The 21,273-nt window shown below is 41.7% G+C and overlaps 1 protein-coding gene across 12 annotated transcripts in view; it reads left to right on the forward strand.

The window, feature by feature from the left end:
• The window catches only part of PCDH15 (protocadherin related 15), a 684,798-nt gene extending 667,385 nt beyond the window's left edge, over nt 1-17,413 (forward strand). For 11 of the 12 annotated variants that reach the window (XM_071811571.1, XM_071811570.1, XM_071811573.1 and 8 more), the window contains 6 exons: nt 6,832-6,853; nt 8,223-8,261; nt 8,942-9,015; nt 9,852-9,984; nt 10,764-12,362; nt 14,839-14,920. In XM_071811571.1, coding sequence (XP_071667672.1) covers nt 6,832-6,853; nt 8,223-8,261; nt 8,942-9,015; nt 9,852-9,984; nt 10,764-12,350 — 1,855 coding nt within the window. In that variant the 3' untranslated portion in view covers nt 12,351-12,362; nt 14,839-14,920. Of the gene's footprint in view, nt 1-6,831; nt 6,854-8,222; nt 8,262-8,941; nt 9,016-9,851; nt 9,985-10,763; nt 12,363-14,838 lie in introns of all 12 variants that reach the window. The other variant, XM_071811575.1, reaches the window with a different exon arrangement.
• Nucleotides 17,414-21,273: the final 3,860 nt, after the last annotated feature.

Genomic DNA, 21,273 nt, shown 5'->3' on the forward strand with positions numbered 1-21,273 from the left:
CACTGAAAACGTGGAGTTCCAGAGGTAGTGAAGCTTTACGTGAATCGTACGGAAGTGCAGTTCAGTCTTTATACCCCATTTCTACCATAATGTCCCCCTATGCCATCATATCCTCACCATAGCCTCTCTGACAGATAAATTTAATATTTCAGAGAGCTTTTTCAGGCTGTTTTTTTTTCTGTTTGGGGGTTTTGGTTTTGCATCCCCATGCTACACAGATGTCTGTTTAGTTGCAGTAACTTTGTAAATGGCAGCGATGGAAACACATTTTGTTTCGGTCTCGCTGTTACGGAGGGTAACCTTCTCTTTGAAAAGATAAGAGCTTTGGTTTTAGTTCTATCTGATGTTGGCCAGTGTCTTAAATTTGTCACAGATTGGGGAGAAAGAAGTTTATTTTCAACCTCAGGTAAGGCTTATTTAAAATAGGGTTCTAAGGACACACATTTCTAGCTGGCAGCTTGTGGAGATGGATTTTGAAATACTATTTATCTTAAAATCTGCTCAGAAGTTTGTGGTATTACAAATATTTGAGGAGTGTAGGTTAATGAAGCACTCGGAAGTGCCAGATGAATTCCCGAAAATGGGAAGACCTCCTCCTCTGGGGGTAGAAATTCAGTGTAGTCAAACTGCAGGGGCTTTTCACTTGGGTTAATGTGGTGCAGAGGTGAAATCCAGACACATCCGTATATGCATCTGAAAAGCAAGAACCAATGCCCTGCTTGGCAGTTCTTTATAAATCAGTCTCGGATGATCTGAGTACAGGATGCATCTCAGCCGACTGGCTTCAGCTCCCATTGGCGCATATTTATATATATATACACATACGTACAAAAGTGAATACTCTGTGAGGGCTGCGTGCAGTATGCACAGTGCCACTGCCTTTTGAATGATGGAGACACAATTATACCTCCATAGAGTATACATACTATGAGTCTAGATTATCTCGTAGAGAAACAGTGTCACATGACCAGGTAGTGTTGATGTTTTGTGTCCCTGGCAGATAGGGTACAGTATTGACTGATATTTTTGAAATCTAGGGGTTTTTTTTTAAGAAGAGGTTAAGTTCTTTTTGAACTGCTAAGTAGCTGAAAACTTCTTTTAATTTTTCTTCCTCCTCAACTCCTCTTCCCTTAAAGAAGATGCAGAAGTAAATGTCTTGCCCACTAGTCTGGTAAATGTGGTCTTTCTGTTGGATAGTAGTAGTTTGCTAGAAATAATTTATTGGCTCTGATTCATACCATAAGTTCTTTTTTTTCTCTTTTCATAAGTATCTGTGTCCATGCATGTTTCCTCACATGTGATTATCTTCTTTTCTTTCAAGTCTTTTTCTTCTCTACCATTTCCAACAAAGCAGGGGAAAAAAGTCAGTCTTAGAAGAAGGAGACCGTCAGAGAGCTATAAGCACCTTTGCTTCCCGTGCTATTGCGGCTCACAAGCAATCTAATATCAATGGATCACTGAACAACAATCTCCCCAAATCTTCAAGTAACATTACTTTTTTATCTGATGAGAACCCATTAACTACTCAAAACCCGTTATATGTGGAGGGTATCGCTCAAAGTCCTGCGGCTGCTGAGTTTCTACGGAAAAGAAGCGATGTGCTAGATACTCTTTCTCCTTCGAGCCTTGTCTTGGGAGACGCCTCTTTGGGGGGCGGTCACCGCGCGTGGACGGTGCCAACTCACCTTAATAGGAGACACGCGCCTGGCTCTCTGAGCAGGCCAGTGGTCATGGACCCCGTTCAGTGGCAGCAGGAAAGACTCAAAGCGGAGAACGAAGGGACTGAAAATCAAGATAGTGCTGATATTAGCAGTCCACTATTTCAAAAAATAAGTGGCCCCAAGTTAACTGTGAAAGAGAAGGCAAGACAGTTTGAGCAGCAGGCTTTGCAGGAGATGAAGCAAGTGAAGTCCCCTGATGTGAGATCCCTCCGATCGCCAACACCCAGCATCCGTTTCCAAGAAGGAGAGAACGTGCTAGAGCCGTCTCCTCAAAGTGTGGTTGCTTCTCCTCACCTTCGCTCTTCTCCTCACCTTCGCTCTTCTTCTCTGTCCTCTCCAACACCTTGTGCTGAAGTTGTTGAACCAGAGGCCTCCACACTCCCCTCTGTCATCATCACTCACCATGACCATCCTGAAGAACCTTCTCCTCCACCTACTCGCAAACCAACTCCTCCATCTTTTAGGACAAAGAAACCAGTTTGCCAAAGTCTTCTGGCTCCTCAGCCCAAAGAAGTTACAGGAAGCATTCCGGATCCGCCTAAAACTCCTCCACCCCCACCTCCGCTGCTGCCACCACCACCCCCACCTCCATCCCCTCCTCTGTTGCCACCGCATCCTCCGCCTCTGCCCGTAGCTCCTCTTTCTTCTTCTTCATCTCCTCTTAGCCCCCAGCGCCTCTCCCCTGCCAACCCTCCCAAATCCCCTGCCAAACAGCCAGCTGTCCCACCGCCGGCCCCTGTGCCAGAGCCTCCTCCCCGCAGGGAGCTCAAAGGAATTCTTAAAAACATTCAGAATTTAGCAGCCATCGAAAAGTCTGTGGCCAACATGTACAGCCAAATAGACAAAAACCACGTTCTGCCCAAGCACGTTTCGAAGCTCAAGGCGGTTGCCACACCAGAGCCACCAGCTCCAGAAGCTGCGGCTGAGCACAACCAGCAGAACGGCAACTTGAGCTGCGTCGTGGAGGAGCTTGAGAAACGCTTTCCGTCTCAGTCAACAGCACTGTGACATTTTTGGTTGGACGTTTTCTGCATGTAACGTTTCGAGTGAGATGACTCTAATGCAGCACGTGGTATCTGCCTCAGACTCTCCAGAAATTCAGACTTTTTCCCTTTCTCTGCTGTGTATCACTACTTGCTCAGTCCAAATCCCAAAACTGAGAGACACTGTCTTTCCTGTTCACGCGCCAATTTGTAACGTATAATATTTCTACAAGTTGTTCTCTCAGAGCTACATCTTATTGTTCTGTGATGCTGGTTCTTAGTCTGTTTACAAAAAAAATCTTGGGGAAAACTGTCCATTTTTACCCAAGGATCAGGCATAGACAGCAGAGCTTGATACCGCTGTACGTTCCGCAGCCTTTGCTGTAGGTAATATTAGTACGCAGTGATTTTTCTGCAGCTGTAACTGGAATCTTTTGCTTTGCCCATAAAACCTACCACCTGGGAGGAATCTTACCATCAAATACGTGATGTCAAAGAAAGCAGCTCCCGGCAGCGAGCAGGCTCAGAACAAGCCGCGGTACTTGCAGCAGCGCATCGGCGCGTCCGGCGGGAGGTGACGCCGCGCTCTGCTCTGCTGGCAGCGCGCTTGCAGCTCGCCTTCGCAGCTCCACGTCAGAAGGGTTTTCCCTGGATCTGTCAGTAAACCTGCTGCTCTTCCCCTCTGTTACCTACGTTCTGCCTTCCATTGCATTTTTTTATATCCTTAACTGCATGTTGAAAGTTTTTATTTTGTAAATTTCTTTCATGTACAAAGCATATATTTGGTTTTTTACTTTGCATGTGCATGTTGTTGGTGTCTCTCTCTTTAATTTTCATCCTAGTTTGCCATTAGCTTTACAGCTGAAACATCTCGCTTATCTTAAGTGGTAATAAAGTCACTCTGATTAGTGTCACCAGCTGAAGGTTTTTCAAGAACTTGTAAAAATCCATGTAATATGGATTTACTTACTGGCTTTTTTGCTCACAGTCATCTAAATTAGACCTTTACTTAAAATATGTCCATGATAGTAAATTAGCTTGTCCTTTGGAAAATGGTAAGTAAAGGCAGTTTTGGCACTTAAATGAATGCTAGTTTGGTTCAACGTGCAAATTTCCTTTTAGTCTTTTGCAAAAATGAAAAATATTCACGTTTAAAATGACAATTTTTGGCAGCTTATTGTGAAAGGCAGGTATGACATAATGAAGAGAAACTAAAACCCCCAGTTCAGTATCAAATGTTGTAATTCTGAGCAAAAAGGTAATTAACTGCTTATCAGACTGTGTAGAAATACTCAGCATTTCCATGGTGCTTGGCTTTTGCTCTTTTCTCCTTTTTGTTTCTTCTCCAATCTGCAGTTAGGACATGTATGGATGCTTCAGTCGGAAACTGTTGAAGGTAGTTTCTCTTTCTTTGTCCCAGCGCCAAACTCCATGATCTCCATCACACGTTTCACTGTAACATTAGAATTTTTCTGTGCTTAGAACTCTTGTTGGGCTAGATCGTAGTTCCGTGACATGTACAGGAGCTACATGTGTGAGGGGAATGATTATTGATCGCAGCATTTTTTTCCTGTGACAGAACCTGTTTAATTTCCAAGATGTAGAATACCTGCCAATGAGGTTAAATTCTCCAACAGTGGCACTGCGGCAGCACCAGCAGCAGATTGTCCAAGTTCAGCAGCTATTAGGAAGGGCAACTTTTAAGAGCCAGAAGTGGAAGATGACTTAGCCGTGTACTCACTTCTGTGTGTCTGCCACAGTCCTGGCATGGGGACAGGGGACAGTGTGCAGAGATGAGTGGCACAAATTATTCTGCTTTTCACTCTTAAGTGGATCAACCCTTAAGACAGATAATTGAATTTAAGTGATTTAAGTACCCAAATCCCACTTTAGAGCTTTTGTGAAGTTCATGACATTCACCAGTGAAATACTAGACAAATATGACCTAATTTTGCAGTGTGTAGTTGCAGGTGTTTAGTAAACCACAGTGTAAACTCCTAAGGTTTTATCCGGCCACAGTTGTTTGTGGCATTCCTCTAAGCAGAAAGAATGGACATCACACAGGAGCTTCTTTTTGAATACTTGGTATCATGAGTCTCAGAAGAGGCTGGGGGCATCATGGTAATCAGCTCTTCACTAATGAGGAACACCTGCTTTCTCATTCTGGAATCCTGAGTTGGAAAATTTACAAGACCTGGTTTCACTGTGTCTGGAATTAATGCAACCTTTGTTCTTCTGATGGTTTTTTAATAGCCTTTGTTAAAAAATCATCCTATTAGGCTGGGAAAGAAAGTGTACCAATAGTTCTGTCCCATTGAGATGTCTGGATGCTACTTCAGTTCTGCAGCACTATAAAGCATTATAACTCATAGAGTAGTTGGTAAGAAGTTGACCATATATAAGCTTATTGACCCCTCTTCAGGCTGTCTGAACTGCAGGAAACATCCATTTTAAGAGTCAGGGCAATTTGATAAGTAGTATGTGTAGTATTTGGGATTTATGATGCTTTTAATATGAAAACAGATACAACGTATGAAATGGGAAATGCCTGCTGGGGTGCCAGTAATTGGGAAAATTGATGCTTTAGGTAAATCATAGTTCTTATAACCTCTGTTAGCAACACAGACCTGTGCAAGGTTGGCACATTTTTTACATGTAAATACATTCTTGTTTGATCTTTCACATTACATACCAGCAGTGTGTACCTTTCGTCAGAATAGATCCTTGTGCTGTATTGAGTGAACGCGTATTTTTTTGTCTTTTGGGGTGCTTTTTTTTGCCTTATAATCATGGCCACACCAAACTTTAAGAGAAGTATCTGTGAAAATACAGCGTGGTGCTATTTTTAAGAAAGTTGAATTCCAAATTTAATTAGAATTACTTAAATTATACTTTTAATCTGCCATATAGTGACAAGTCGAGAGCAATTAAGCGTAACAGGCTTATTTAGGCTCTGTGCAACACAAGACCTTCTGTATCTAAAGATAGTTATAGGCAAATGGAGCCTGAGCACAGTGTTCCTCAAGTGGGTGTCGAAACGTCACACATCATCCTTTGATGATAGATCTTATTTCAGTTGTTCCTTAGTTTTATATTATATGGGCAACAGCATTAGTTTAATGTTGATAATCAATTCCATGTTCTGAATATTAATAGAAAACTTTTATAGATGGTGATATTAAAGTATGAAAAGGATTTCTGTTCTTTATTATTTACTCAAGTGTAATTTAAGAATTTCCCTAGACTGCTGCCTGTACTAGGTTAAGCTCAACATAATTTTGAGCATTTACCCTTGGCTTCTAAAACAAAACAAAACAACAAAATCAAGGCTTATCCTTTATAATAATGCTAAGACCTAAATTGCTCTTCCCTCGTTTTGTGTAAAGCATTTTAATTTTCTGGCACAAAATGTGAAAATAGAGAGCTTGATAGACCTAAGTGCACTTGTCATGCGTATGAATGGCTCCAAGAAAATGAATTAAAACAACAAAAAATTTCCAGTAAGATCAAAAGCACAAAGCCGGAGGCAAAATAATGATAGATAGCAAAAAGAATTTAACTCCCCCCTGCTGAGCAAATGTTAGAGAATGTGTAGTGTTAATAACAATGTTGTTACAAGAAATTAGTAATAGAAGCTTCAGGTTGATTTCTAGCAAGTCCCAAGTGGATACGGAAAGTCTAGAAGGAAAAGAGAAACTGTTTCACTGCGTAAGCAGCTGCGTGAAATAACGGAGACTCTTTGCAGATGGTCTCCGAGAGAACAGAGAAGGTGCCGGGGCCGGAGCTCTTAGGGGAGCGCAGGGGAGAGCCAAACTGAGCATCCGCCCACTTCCCCTCACCAAGTGCCCTGGCTCTCTGGCTTTTGGGCATTTCCTCTCATTCATTTGCAATCGAAAGCAGGAAAAGATCCCAAAGATTCACTAGCCTTGCTCATGCAGTGATTTGTATGTCCGGAGCAAATCGAAAGAAAAACGTATTTTGTATTGTAGATATGTATTTCTTTTCTTGCTAGTGATAATTCTAATTACATTATCTTTTCACCTCTCTCCAGAAAGAATGGCAATATGCATCCTTATGTAGTCTTGCAGAAGTATACTAATATTTTCTTTTCTTTTTCTGACTTCTAGGCGAGGATACGCACAGCAAGAGGTAAGGCTGTTCCCCAATTACATTTAAAATATTAATCGCGTCAACATACTTTTCCCATACAGGCTATACTGTTAAGCTCATTGCTGCTGCGTGTTTTAGAGGCCAGAAAGATAAAAGTGGTTCAAAAACTTTCAAAAAGATTCCCTGGGGGCTGGGAACCATCGTGGCACAACCAGAACCTCCACCACCTCTGCAGCTTGGTGTAGCCTGTCCTGGCTGCAGCTTTTTCTCCAGCAATGAGTAACATGGAGAATTTCCTTCAGAAATCTGAATGGAATCATTTAATAACTGGAAAGTTCTCCAAAATACATTTGTATCATAAAGGCTGCTATTTACTGCTGAGGTAAGTTTTACTAATCTGGAGCCTACCGATTCTTATTCAGGAGTGTTGTACAAATGCAAGCTTTCTGCTGTTTGGCTGTGATTTACCCTCCTTTTGCTGAGCTTGTTTTTGTCTCTTCATTCAGATTCAGAACTTCCCCATCTCTCATGTTTTGGTTTTGGCCAAGAAACTTGGCTGAAATATTGCCACCAGGTTTTGGGAGGAGTGTGGGGACAATGGTATCTGATTTTGCTGAGAAAACCTGATCCTAATTTACAAAACAGCAAGTGAGGTGTATCAGTCTGGCCTTGGCAGAAAACTGGAGATGCAGAGTAATTAACAACATGACTGCCAAAAATGAGCCGCGTTTAATTGTGCACACCTGAGAGGGGTCGTATCATCGTGTCAGTCCTTTCGGTGCAGCCTCCCGGGGTCTCTTCCCTCGTGTCAGCGTCCTTGTCTCACCGCAGGCCCTGTATGGAGAGAAATCACACATAAGCTGTAGAGAAAATAAGCACGATAATCCCTCACTGTCTTACTGGTATTGTAAATTAAAGTATATTTGTGGTGGGAGGTACTCAGTTAAAAGCCACAGAAGTAAACGGAGAATTAGAGTGATGGTGTGGCTTCAGGTTTCTAATAGGCAAATCACAAACTTTACTGCAGATTCCCATAAATCTGTATTCTGCCTGTTGGGGATAATTTTTTGTCTGCTATTGTCTCCCTGCTGCCTCCAACATACACACCATAGTTCTCTTGGGCTCTGGCAGAAGTTCTTGAGTTTAATTAATTTAGAGAATCACCACGTAAACTGGGCATTTGATCTTATATTAGGCAAAAGAAAAAGTGGACTGTAAAGTGATTTTAGCACGAGGTGCTTAGCAGTGTTTTGCTTCTTACCGAGTAAGGATGTACCCGGGTGGCAGCCGTACAAAAGGCTCAGAAGGAGCTGTGCTTTTTTAGGGTTTCTTTCCAATTTTAACTCAAATGACATGTGCTTTTTAGTTGTTGCTGCCTAATTAATCCCTTTCTAATTCTCTTTCATAGCAGCAGCAGTTGCTGAGACCTTCTCTTCTCAGACCAGAGGTACCACCATTTTTCGCTTCTTAATTATTCTATAAATTTTAAAATGGCTTTTACATAATTTCCTACGGAAAAACTGTCTGTCTTAGGTAGTATTTTCCCCCCTGACTCTTCTGGATGAAAAGGAAAGTCCTGACATTGTTATCCCGTTTATGTTGTTTTAATTAAATACCTTAAATTTACTATGTCTTGATATTTTCCCCTTGAGCATTTGTTTAGTTGCTTCCATAGACTTCATCACACAGACTGCAAGCTTTCCTAGCTTCATGTCCAGATTCACAGACCAAGTAATTTCCTCATTGACCAGCTGCAATCTGTTTCTTCAGATGTCAGTCAACTGCCAATCGATTATTGTACGTAGAGATGAACTAAGCGGTTGGCCTGGTTGGACACTGCTGTGTGTTCTGAAGGAGGTTTTTGTACAGGGTGAGACAGTGTCCCACACCAGGACAGCATCTTCATTTAGCTGATTTGAAACAGTCCCTCCCAGGGAGTACACCGGGAAAGTGTCATTTAAAGCTCCTGTTGGCCTCTCATGGTTTTTGACAGTTGCAATGCTCCTCAAATTATTAGCCTTTTTTATGTTGGTTGTTTACACCTTAAGATACTGTTCTTTGTGCCTTTTTCATCAGTCATTACTGTGTATGACTCTTTGCATTCAATCAGTGTTTCTTTTTTGGCAGGAGTTAAGCATGGAGTCTGGAATTGATCCAGGCCAGGAGTACTATGGGCAAGATTACTACAGCTATGAGCATGGGTATATTTTAATTTTCCCTGTATATTTCTGAAAATGCTGCTTCTCCAGGTTGGTGATGTTTATCATTACAGTGTATAATCTGGAGACTTACCTTCAGCTCAGGATTATTTTAATCTTTGTATCCACAAAGGCGTGCACTGACAACAAAACCCTTTTCAGCAGTTAAGGAGGCATTGTATAACTCCCTGCTTCTTTAGGAATCTAATTATTACGCTGCAGAGTGTATACTACATTTATCATACCAGTTTTATAGGCACTTTTTTGTTTGCATATTTCTACTGTCGGAGAGATTAATTTCCATCATATCCTCCTCTTTTGTGGCTCACCAGCCTGAGTTATGTGACTGATACTTTCTGCTCCCAGTACCCAGCCAGCATCTGGCCTTTTGCATTTACCTAGAAAAACTTCCTCCTGCGTGTTCTGATAACGTCCGTCTGACTGCAGGCACTGTTGCTGTTCTCACAAGGTCATGGGGATTCTCCAGAACTGATCCCAGTGAACCTGCTCTTTCATTCCCTAATTATAAAAAAGATTGCCCAAATAAATCAGGTACCTGGAAAGAAGGTCATTGCACTTGATGGATTCTTGACTGATCCCAGAGAGCTTGCAGTTCAGGTCGCAGTTGTAAGGGGCTTGTGGCCAATTGCAATAGGAAGAGCTTTCAGATTGTGTTATGCTAAGGAAAAAAAAGAATCACCATCTTTTTAAAGGTAGAGAGAACAGAGAGCAAAGAAATCCTTGCCCTTGTGGGATGTGAGCGTGTGCATTTGTTGTTGTGTGTAGAGACAGCAAACACATGTGTGCACGTTCTGAAGAGACGATGGTGCTTTTGGCAGGTATGAACTGCCACAGTACGGGAGCCGCCGCCGCCTGCTGTCTCCTTCAGGGATGTACGACGAGTACGGGGAGGTCGTGGTGGAGAACGATGGTGGCTACTACTATAGTCCGCATGGATCGACGGCAGAAGAGGTGAGTGTCTCTGGTGTACTGGTTCCATCTCTGCAACAAGGTGAAGGGCAATTAAACTTTGTCAAACGTATTTTGTAATTGATTAGAATATTGTGTTCTGTGTAGACCAAACAAGCGGCTCCTCCAATGCTAATCATTGTGTTTGCACTTCTGATGGCTGGTAGAGTTTGTGTCAGCACCTCTTTCCCTTTTTCTAGGAATAAAAAGGGATTTCAAAGTTTCTTTTAATATCTACATATTTTTCCCTCAAAATAGATTTCTAGTTTGAAGAAAAATCCCCATAGCCTTAGGTAACTCCATTTTATATTGTTAACCAAATGGGTTATTACTTATTTTCAGCCTGTAACTGGTGGTTTTCCACTGAGAAGAGCAGTCACCTAAGCTCGTTACCATGAAGTTCACAGCTGAATGTAAAGAAATTTTAAAATGTCAGTAGCAGCCAGAAGAAAGTTGACATAAATGTTCCTCTTTTTCTAAACTAATGTTCAGAAATACTAGCCTCTTAATCCATCACATGGGTTTTAATTAGATGAGAAGAGAGAACATTTCTGAGCCAGTGTTCTTCCCTGTGGCAGTGAGGTAGTTGTGCACTCCCAGCCTATTCCAGAAGTAAAACTTTCCCCATAACTTCGGTGAAAAGCTATTCTGACGCAGGTAAGTTAAGTTTTGATGCTGGAAAAAAACATCGCATTTGTTCCTACTGCCTTATTTTAGGGTACGAGTTGTCACAATAACTATCTTTTCAAATTGTAATCAAGTTCCATTTTCACAATTTGCAGGGCATGAGTCAAGGCAGAGGTCCTCCAAGCAGAGGTATAAGCCAGAGAGCAGGGCCTCAAATAGAAGGTAGACGTTTAGGTGGTGGGCTGGACCTAAGACACGGCTCTGCACGAGTCCTTAGGACCGGCCAGGGAAAAAGGAAACTAAAAGCTGTGATGCATTTAAGTCGCGTGGCAGTCGGTGCTCACAAACCAGTAGGAAGAACAGAGTCTGCTCGTTCTCCATGGAAGAAAGCAAAGATATTCCCCATGATTCTGCAGAAAGTGAAAGGCGGTAGAAAAGATTCCAGTTACGCCAAGTTGATGTCAGCTCGCCAAGTGGATGGTGAGAAAAGCATGATTATCAGGGGGAGTTACTTCCAGAAGTCGACAGATGACAGACCTTCGATGAGGAAACTAAATCATGTGCTAAAACGCATCAGTGTCTCCAGAAAATTCCAAGAGCCTATAAGCAAAGATTCAGTGCATGCAAGAGGAAAAGGAGAGGAAGAATATGAAAGCGATGAAGGAAAATCAGGAGTTTCAATAAATATCACAGCAGAGAGTGAACATGAGGATAGTGATCATGAGAAGAAAAAGAAGAGAAGAAAATACACTTCAGATGAATCATCAGTGAAGAGCAGTAGCTCTGGCTCAGAGTCGGAAGATAAAGACTACTTGAAAATAACTCTGGACCAAGATGAAGCCACTGAAAGTACTGTGGACTCTGATGAAGAAACTGGGCATGAATTTGGGGATTCCGATGACGAGTCTGGATCCAGCACTAGCAGTGAATCAGAGGAGGACTCATCTGAAGAGGATGATGATGATGAGGAAGACTCTGACAGTGATGAAGATGGTAGCCTGTCAAAGAGCTCATCTACGCAAAGTTCTTACAGCAAATCAGGGACCAGTGAGTCCAGCAGTAGAAGAAGCACTGAAAGGTCCAGTATAAAAAGTAGCGGGGGTGGCTCTCGGGGCAGAGCAAGGCGATCCAGCCAGAAATCAAATATCAACTCTAATGCATCAGGTAGTGACAGGGACACAAGCTACAGGAAAACTTCAGGATCCAGCTATAAAAGCAAAACCTCCTCCGCCAGCCTGGAAATAGAAGACACGATAGAGGAGGTGTCAGAAGAAGATGAACAAGCGGATGTGGAGCAAGTGAGTGCAAGCCCCAGTGAGAAGGCAGATAACTCAGATAAGACAGTTTCTGAAACATCTGCCTGTGCAAAATCTGCTGCTACTGTAGAAAAGAGAGGAAAATCAGCTGTGAATGGTGAGGATAGCGTGGATGAAAGCACAGAAGAGGATGATACAGATGCTAGTGAGAGGGAGGAAACTGTTAGTAAGAATGAATCTTCCTGCCTACAAAGTGAAGTCAGTGTTACTTCCAAAGGGACTGAAGGGACGAAAAGCACATCCAATCACACTTCTGGTAAAACTGCTACTTCCCCTGATACTGAGAATCAAAGTTCTGACATCAACATGAAAAGAAAGAAAATAAGAAAAAAGATGTCTGAGGAAAACAGTCAGTCTCAGTCAGATGAGACCCTGGATACTGCTGTTACAGAGTCAGAGACCACTGGTGATTCCACATCCTTTTAAAAAGGAGTGACAGTAGGTGGACGTTTTACAGTAAGGAGTGATCTTGTTTGCTGTGCTTTCTGTGTGATCTTTCCTAATTTCTTCCCCAAAGGGCTGCGGGGCATTGGAACAGGCTGCCCAGGGCAGTGGTGGAGTCACCATCCCTGGAGGGTTGGACAGACAGAGATGAGGTTCTCAGGGACATGGGGCAGTGCCAGAGTTGGGTTAATGGTTGGACTCAATGATCTTGAGGGTCTCTTGCAACCAAAATGATTCTGTGATTCTAAACAATACACAGTTGAGATGGCTAAAAAGGAAATGTCAATGCTTATTGCTTCAGCATTTGAACCTTACGTGCTGTAGAAAAACCAACTAACGTAATTCCTCTGAGAGACTACTCAGGTATACTTAGTGGTGGATCTAGAAGGATTAGTTTTCACGTAGCAATGGCAGGAAGGAGTACTTGTGTTTCTCCGCTCGTTTCAGTGATGTAGTTAAAGAGGCATTGTGTTGATTCTTAGATTTCATCCTTTTTGCCATATGCACGTTGTGAACCACAGTAACATCGCATTTTGCGTTACATGTGAAGGATAGCCTGGTAAACCTGTGTTCATGCAGGTTATATCTGTCACAAAATGGAACACTGCAGGAAGGCAAAGGGGCAAAACACGGAATTTGGTGAAGCCTGGAAATGATGATGAGGGTGAAAAGACTTAGAGGTGATACATGGTTTCACACTGTGTTACTGTACAAATTTGCTAATCTTCAGGTGAGATATCTGCTGTAAACTTCAGTCCCGTTTGCAGGGAGGACAACTGAAATAACAGCAAAACAACACTCCCAAAACTGCAGAGTATTACTAGCACAGCTGGGATTAAACTGTTATGTCGTGGGATTCAGGTTTCAGGTACCAGTGATGTACAAAACAGGAATGTAGAGGTAGGTGTACAAAGTGAGCTTGATTTTTCTTTTTTGTACAAAGTGAGCAGTGATTTTATTTTTTTTTAAACATCTGTTTAGAAGTCTGAGATACGTAACAGCAAAGTATTGCTGAAGGTAACCATCCCCTATGTTCTATATTTTGGTATCTGACTTTTAAAATTCAATAACCTGGAATATTGGATGTAATTTAATAGAGAAATAGTGTAGCACTTCCATTAGCACAGTTGCACTCAAAATGATGATGGTCGTGTAGGAAGGACTGTTACTCCCAGCACAAGTGGCCGTTGTGTTCTCTTACGTGCAGCAGACTGTGCAGGATGTAGCCCCTCAAGGAGCTCACACACAAGCTTTGTACACATGCGAGCTCTATTTACCTTGTATCAAGAGCCACAGAGCTGTTTCTCAGCCACTTAGATTTATCTAGATAAGCCAGAAGAAGCCTAAATAAAATTAAATCTTTGAGCCAGTATTGGATTAGTCTTGTGAGCAAGTGCCTTAAAGCTAGTACAAATTCTGGCAGTTGCACCAAAGCTCTGCTAGGAAGCCTCTGTTAGATGAGGGAGAGAAAAATGTTTGAATTTTTAAGCCTGCTGTCACGTTACCCTGGCAGGACAATTGGTGTTGAGCTGCAAAGCGCGATATTAACTTTTCAGCTACTGTCTTTAATTCCAGTTGTAATGTGAACTAGATTTATGATCGCTTACCTGCTTTTTTGTATTCCCATGTAGCACGAAGTTGTAGCTGCACACAGTGTTTTAGCGTAAATCCCATTTAAACTCGTCAGTCTTTTCATCCACCTGGATGTATCTGTGTGGAGAAAATTGTATGTCTTTATCAGGAACAAAAGAGTAGGCATCTAAGTCATTTGCACCAAGTGTAACTTCTCAGAAACTTAAGAGTAATCACCACCTGCCTGTACCTCGCATGATTTTCTCTCTCAAAACTGGCTTTTCTTCTGCATGCATATGTATTGCAGTGGGAGTTAACTGGGATGGCAGCTGCTGCCTTAGTGAAATAACAGTGTTTCCATTATTAATTCAAGAATGATAGTAGCTTGTTTCTGTATATTGCAAGGGGGCATTGATTTTAAAAAGATCAATTATAAACTACAATAAGTAGTGGGGTTTGTGTAATCGCTGTTAGTACAAAGTCACGGAAACATGGAAATTGTTTGCATTAACTCTTTAAAAAAACACAGAAATTATAGAAACTTCTAACATCTGATTTCCCCACCATCTTCCATTTAATAGCATTGATTGCACTAGATTGTCACTGGCACAAACCCTGATATCAAGCTTTGCTTTTTTTAACCAGCTTTTAACTGGTTTTTAACCAGGTTTTAACCAGATTTTTTTAACCAGTTTGTGTGTTCAAGCATTAGGTATATATGACAGGGGCACGCAACAGTAATCAAGACAATTAAATATCTGTGTACAAGCTAAGAGGAAGGGTACAGTCAATACGAAATGAGTGTCTAGATAAGAGACAAGGTAAATAACAGATAGAAAAAGGGCATGAAAATGTAAGAAATAGTGCTGAGATTTATTTTCTATTTATTGTCAAACAGTGGGCCCGGAAGAAAAGGATCAAGTTGATAGTTGACCCGGAGTATGAGACCAGCTCCACTGGAGAAGACAGCGCTCCCGATTCCAGCCAGAGGAATCGCCTTAATAACCCAAATATTCAAAACAACATCAATGGGAACATCTACATTGCACAGAACGGCTCTGTTGTCAGAACCCGTCGCGTTTGCCTTGGTAATAATTTAAAAGTCACATCTCCAGTGAGGCTGGGAAAACAATTCAAGAAACTGGACAAGCTTGCAGTGACACACGAGGAGAATGTCCCACTGAACACGTTGTCAAAGGGACCATCCTCTAGTGACAAAATGAACACCAGACCTTGCAGTGTCTCATTTGCTTCCTCTACTATAGGGGCTGAAAATCTAGTAACAAAGCCAGGGGGCTCCAAAATGAAAAGCACAGAAGAGCAGGAATCGGTTGTTGATAATGTGGATGTCAAAGAGCCCTTGGAGTCGCACAGTGAACACACACAGTCAGATGAAGAGGAGCTCTGGATGGGCCCCTGGAACAACCTTCACATACCAATGACAAAACTGTGATTTTTTTTTCTTTTTTTTTTTTAATTTTTACTTCAGTTTATAATAAACTGCGCTTTTTATTGTCACTGAGGAAAATGTATGAGATTTGTATTGTGCACATACGTTGTATACTACAAACGACACGCTTTAAAGTTTAAAAACAAAATTTGCACTCACATTTGTACCACTTAATTGTCCTCCCCAACAACTATTTTGACAGGCTCCCATTTCACTAAACAAGACTTCATTTAAATTAATTAGGTTTTTTGGATCTTGATTTATTGTTTAATAAACAGTAAACTACTAATAAATGCACAGCAACATTTGGTTAACTTTTCAGGCAGTTCTATACATGCCTAGCTTGTTTTTCTGTATGGTACTTGTGGCTATACTGTTTAGATTTGGAAATTGTCTATTTATGTTCAACATTTATATCCTGAGCACTTGATTCTGAACTCAGAGTAATAAATTAAAAATAAATCCATGAAAGTCAATGGAGCAAATCCTCGGCTGGCTTAAATTTGAGTAACAGTACCAAAGTCGATAGCGATATACCCATTTATGCAAATAGAGGATCTGGCTCAACACCCAGCTAGCAAACTTATGTGAGAGTGCAATTGGAGTTTATGAGAGTTACAGAGAAAAGTGGAATAGAAGATTAAATAAGATAAAAATTGCAAAGAGGAAGGAAATGTGTAGCAATTGATCTTATTCAGAGTTACCTGGCCGTGGTTTGTTCATTTTCTTTTGTAAATTAGCTCATTCCAATCTTCTTCTCTAGTCAATTTTTCATATTTTCATCTCTTCCCCCATCAGTTCTGTTTTCTTCTTTATACGGTCTTTAGCTCCAGTTTTTATGCTCCATCAATAATTGTCATCCTATGGCTGTGTTCCTCTGAAATAAACCAGGATGATACATGACTCTGTGAGATAGAAATAGGCATTAAAGAGTAATTAATAGGAAGGGGACGGATACATTTTCAAGCCCAGCTAGCTGTTGGGTTAACTGGTACAATCACCATTCCACTCCAATAGTGTTGAACATAAACCTGCTGAAAAGACAAAAGGATTGTGGTGAAGATGATAAAAAGTGAACGTTTTACAAGGCTAATATGCATAAAGAGATCTGTGAACGGCAAAGGGTGTCAGAGCACACGCGCAAAATTGTTTCAAAAACTTTAAGTAAGCATTTCTTGTAAAATACACTACAGAAATTTTGGCACCTTCTTCTAATGGCTATTTGTACCTCAAAGTAGTGAGTGTGTAATGTTACACCTTGAGTAAGGAGCTGAGGAAAGCCACTGTTCATAGTCTCCAACACCTACAACACATTAGCAATACAGAGCAAAGTATTTTTGTCCAGTGTGGGATAGGAAAGAAAACGGGACATACATATTCACATGAAAAAAGCGTCCTGTTGTATTACGCAAACTTTTTTTCCAGTGTAAGATCAAACTAGTTGTGAGAACAACATGGATACCTCTCGAAATACAGGAAAAATCAACAGATAAATGTGTGCAATGAGTAAGGAAATGATTGGCACCATCATTGTTTCCCTGTTGCTATTGTTGGCGTTTCACCGCAAGACTGGGTGACAATGGCTGTTGGTTCTGCTCTGTTCTGGCAGTAAATGGACTTTTGCTACTGTGATTGTGTGTGTTTTGCACTTGCACAGGTTCTACTCCATGAGATCCATCTCAGTGTTTATCTCCAGAAGCTGTTCGCATGTTATGCCGATGTAAATGTGACATTTCTGTCAAATACCTCCTTTTCAAGCTGAGGTTTCTGACCAAATATTTTGAGAGATGGTGCTTGTTTTTCGGCATGAGAAATGCAATGTAGCCTAATCATGCAAGGGGGAAAAAAAAAAAATACTGGGTATTTCTTTCTCCTAACTCTTCTATTTTGACATATTTGCACTTGGTACCTAACAAAAACTAGCTGTTTGGAGTTTAGCTGGAGTCTGAACATATAGATAAGAATGATGGAATCAAAAAAAAATTCTATTCTTTGAAATAACTAGTAAAATGTTATATTTTAATCCTGTTTAAGTTACTGTTATTATTTCACTACATCATTTCTGTTGCAAGATCTGTCAGTTTGTTTCTTACTAAATACTTCAATAAGGTCATATGCTTTTTAGAGAAATATTTTCTCCCAGCTACTCTTAATTTTCTGAGGGAAAAAAGAAAAATTGCTGCTTTTTCTAGTGACTCCCAGGTCAGCGGCTTTAGCTGTAGCTCTGAGCAGGGCTGCCAGGCCTGACGCTGCTGGGGAGCAGCGCTGGGTGTGCTTTTATCAAAGGCAAACCTGTCGACACCGTCTCCTTTGTCTGCCCAAGCCCTCAGAACTGTTCACACAATGCAAAGAGCAGAAGAAATTTCATTTTTGCAATGAGTGGGGCTTAGCTAAAATCTATCTTGATTTTAGCTAAGCTTGCGGTGACTTTCAGACTTGAATTCTGTTGGCAAAGAGAGGGCTTAATGAAATCTTTCACAGGTACAGAAAATTTGGGGAGGTGTTTTTTTCTTTTTTATTTTCTTGGGTTGTAATACTATAAATAAATGCAGACTTTGAATCTGTGTTTCTGGAGATACTATGCTGTAAATGAACACAGATTTCAGCCTGTGAGCAGGTAGTGGGTGCCAGACTCAGCAGCAGTAACACTGTAGACTGATACAGGGGAAAAAGGACACATCTGCCTTTCCTTTGGGAAGTGAAGTACTAGCAGGGCTTTGGTGGGTACGGTAAGTAGAACAAAGTATCTGGGTCTTGGGATATAATTTACAGCTCTTTAACCACGGCAATTTGTAAAGCTGATGCAAGGCACGAGCGTTTTCCCCTGGGTGGCAGAACAACTCACTGGCTGACCGATCAAGGCGGCAATCATTGCTCCTGACATTGATTTAATTTGTACACTCCTCCAAGCAGGCACCCATAGTTTTGTGGTTTAGCAGGGCATCTGCTACATTTTCAGAATAAGCAAGGACCAACTGGCTGATGTTCTGGCTGTACAAGGGAGTGCAATGCCCACTGTGAGGCAGAAGAAAAACAAACTATTTTTTTCCTTTGTTTCAGCATATCTACAAAGACCAAGATTGCAAAGAAAGCCCTGTTGGGGATTTCTTAGGAAGCTTAAAATATTTGTGCATTCATGATAGGTAGTCCTTGCACCTCAGATTTGCCTGAGTGGGTGTGGGAGAATGGACAGCGTAGCTGTGGTGGGTGATGTGTATATCCATCCCAGTGCCTTCTGCTGGCGGTGATGTCACAGAGCATCACCCAGGTGATGGAGCTGAAAAACTTGCACCATCAGCAAAATGGAAAAGACATTGAAAACAAATCTGAATGTTTAGCAGTGGGAAAAGAGCACCAATCTCAGGCACAAATTTCAGCTTACATGGTGAAAAAAACACATAATGGCAACTGGGTATGTTGGGCCAGTCACAACCTTGTAAGTGCGTTCTGGAAAGTATCACACACTCCTAAGGGAGTCTCTGATGGATGAAAGCCACAGTGGTTCCAGTTTCTGGTGGTGGGTGGTCATCCCCAGGTTGCTTCTGTGTGACAATCTCAGTGGCTCTTTGCAAATGTCAGTTGAAACTCAAAACTTTGTGATTCTGTAATTACACATATTTTAAAGTTGGTGGATGGTGATAAATGATTCTTACCTTGTAAGAGTTATAATTGTGCTGCAAATGGGGGGTTACAGTTGAATGTTTTCTCATCAAGCTCATGGCTGGACAAAGTCATGCAGCTAGCCAGAAATAAAAAGGACAGCAGCTTTCTCCTGCTCAGCACACGCTTGCTTGCTGACCCTTCAAATGCTGTATGCAGAAACAGTGACTTTAAGTTACTGCTGACTGTCTCGTTTATAGTCTGAGAAAGATTCATGTTTATTACAAGGTTATGATAAAACACAAGGTCTGATAAACCCCAAGAATAGTGGAGTTTGTCAAATGAATTTTGAAGGCAGCTGGTTCTCAAAAGCCCATTAGATGAGTTCTGAGGAATATTACCTTTTTTCTTTATTATTGGAAGAAGAGAGTTTCAGTAATTTCACTGTTTGGACTCTGAGCACTAAGCCCAGCTGAACAAATGATAAAGCTGTAGCACAGAGCTGGATGAATAGCGTAGCGACAACATGAGCAGAATCAGGTAATTCACTAGTAGCATAACAAAACCAAAGCTTCCAGGGTGGCACCAATCCAGGCAGCTGGAATGCACTTAATCTTTCTGGCACCAATTGTTGCTCTTTACGAATACCTGACAAAATTATATTGTTCCTTTTGCGAGCCACCCAACACAAGGAGTGCCAGCCCTACAAACTGTTCGCATGATGTTAAGCAACAGCTGTCCGTGATGCTGCCACTATACCCAGAATGAGTTGGAGTATTCCAGGGAGCGCTTGCCTGTCCCCATATAGATGCCATAGAAACATATAGGTAGCTGTGGCATCTGGGAATTGCCACCTTTCGGCTCTAAGCAGCCAGCGTGAGGAAGCAGCCATGGGGAGCCCATGCTGGATCTCCAGCTCCGGACAGGCTCAGCTCGCTCAGAGTGGGTAACAGCTGGTAAGTCGGTTTTGCGCTGTATTCCAAAGTGTGTTTGGGCAAGGAGTGGTGTCTGTACAGTGGCACTTTAATGGTTCTTGAAAGAGCAAGGACAAGATCCTTGTGTCAAACTGCTAAAAGTGTTCTTCACTCTCAGAGCTCTGCTGAAATGCCCAAAGAATAGAAAACATCATCACTTTTTTAAGGCAACATAGGCAAAATTAGCCTTTTTCAGTGCATGCCACTCAAGACTTTGTTTTGCTGCTCCCAGAGGACTCTGGGCTGGTACCTGGCAAAGTTGAATGTAAGGGCAGGTATGGGGCTTATCTCATTGCAGCAGTGAGCAGAAACCTTGCAAGTGGCTGTTCCTGGCAGTCCTGTGACTGCACAAGTGCAATCACAATTTTTTGGGGAGATTTTTGGAGGATGCTTATAGAGGAGGGCAGCTTTGGTGCAGAACTAAACATTGTGTTGTACTGAAGGAAGGTTTGGTTTTAAGAGTCTGGAGAGAATATAAGCCTTTGTATTGATAATGCTGCAAAGCCATGTTGTATGTCAGTGTTGCAAAGATGATTGACAGTTAATGGCTTATTGGTGAAATCCATCATTGCTTCTCCTTGGGAGTTAATTTGCAGAACATGCGTGCATCATCCCTGGCTGCCCATAAATTATCTGTTATCTTCCAAGGCGTATAAACAAAGCAAGATTCCATGTCCGAGAGCAGCGGTCTCACAAGCGTTTGGCACCCTGCGGACAGGTGTCTAATCAAGTGCTCCCTGCACAAGTTATTGCAGTAATTTGCCACCGGTCGCGTGGGTTGGAGCTGATGGTTTTATTTGCGTGGGAGTCGAGCCCAACCTCTACCAGGTACTGCCTGGAGTAACCGGTCCCTTTGGGCAGACTGAGCCATTCCTGTGGAGCTACTGGCAAGTTACGGGATGTAGTTAGTGGTTCCCAGCCATGGCCCACTGCAATTTCGCAATGGGTCACTGTTTGTGTGAGCAAGTATGGCAAAACCACAGTGTTAAGCACTGCTGTGGTTTAGGAGCTACCAACCAAGGTAACGCTTTAGATTCTTCTTAATGCCTGTGTTGAAGGCTGACGGGAGAGTTTGGAGAAATTCTACTTTGCCATTATTATTTTTAGTATCTAAGAAAGAATTTCTTATTTCCTTGATAAAGGTCACCAAGGGAAATTGCATTAAGGTCATTACTTAATCTGATTAATTTTTCACAGGTAGAAAGATTATTATTTTGAAGGTATTACATTTTAGAAATTAGACCTAGACAGCATGTCTCTAACAGCATTCACAAAGAGCTATTTTATTCTAACTTGTTATCTCAGAAAT

The sequence above is a fragment of the Patagioenas fasciata genome, chromosome 8 (assembly GCF_037038585.1).
Source record: "Patagioenas fasciata isolate bPatFas1 chromosome 8, bPatFas1.hap1, whole genome shotgun sequence".
Taxonomy (NCBI): Eukaryota; Metazoa; Chordata; class Aves; order Columbiformes; family Columbidae; genus Patagioenas; species Patagioenas fasciata.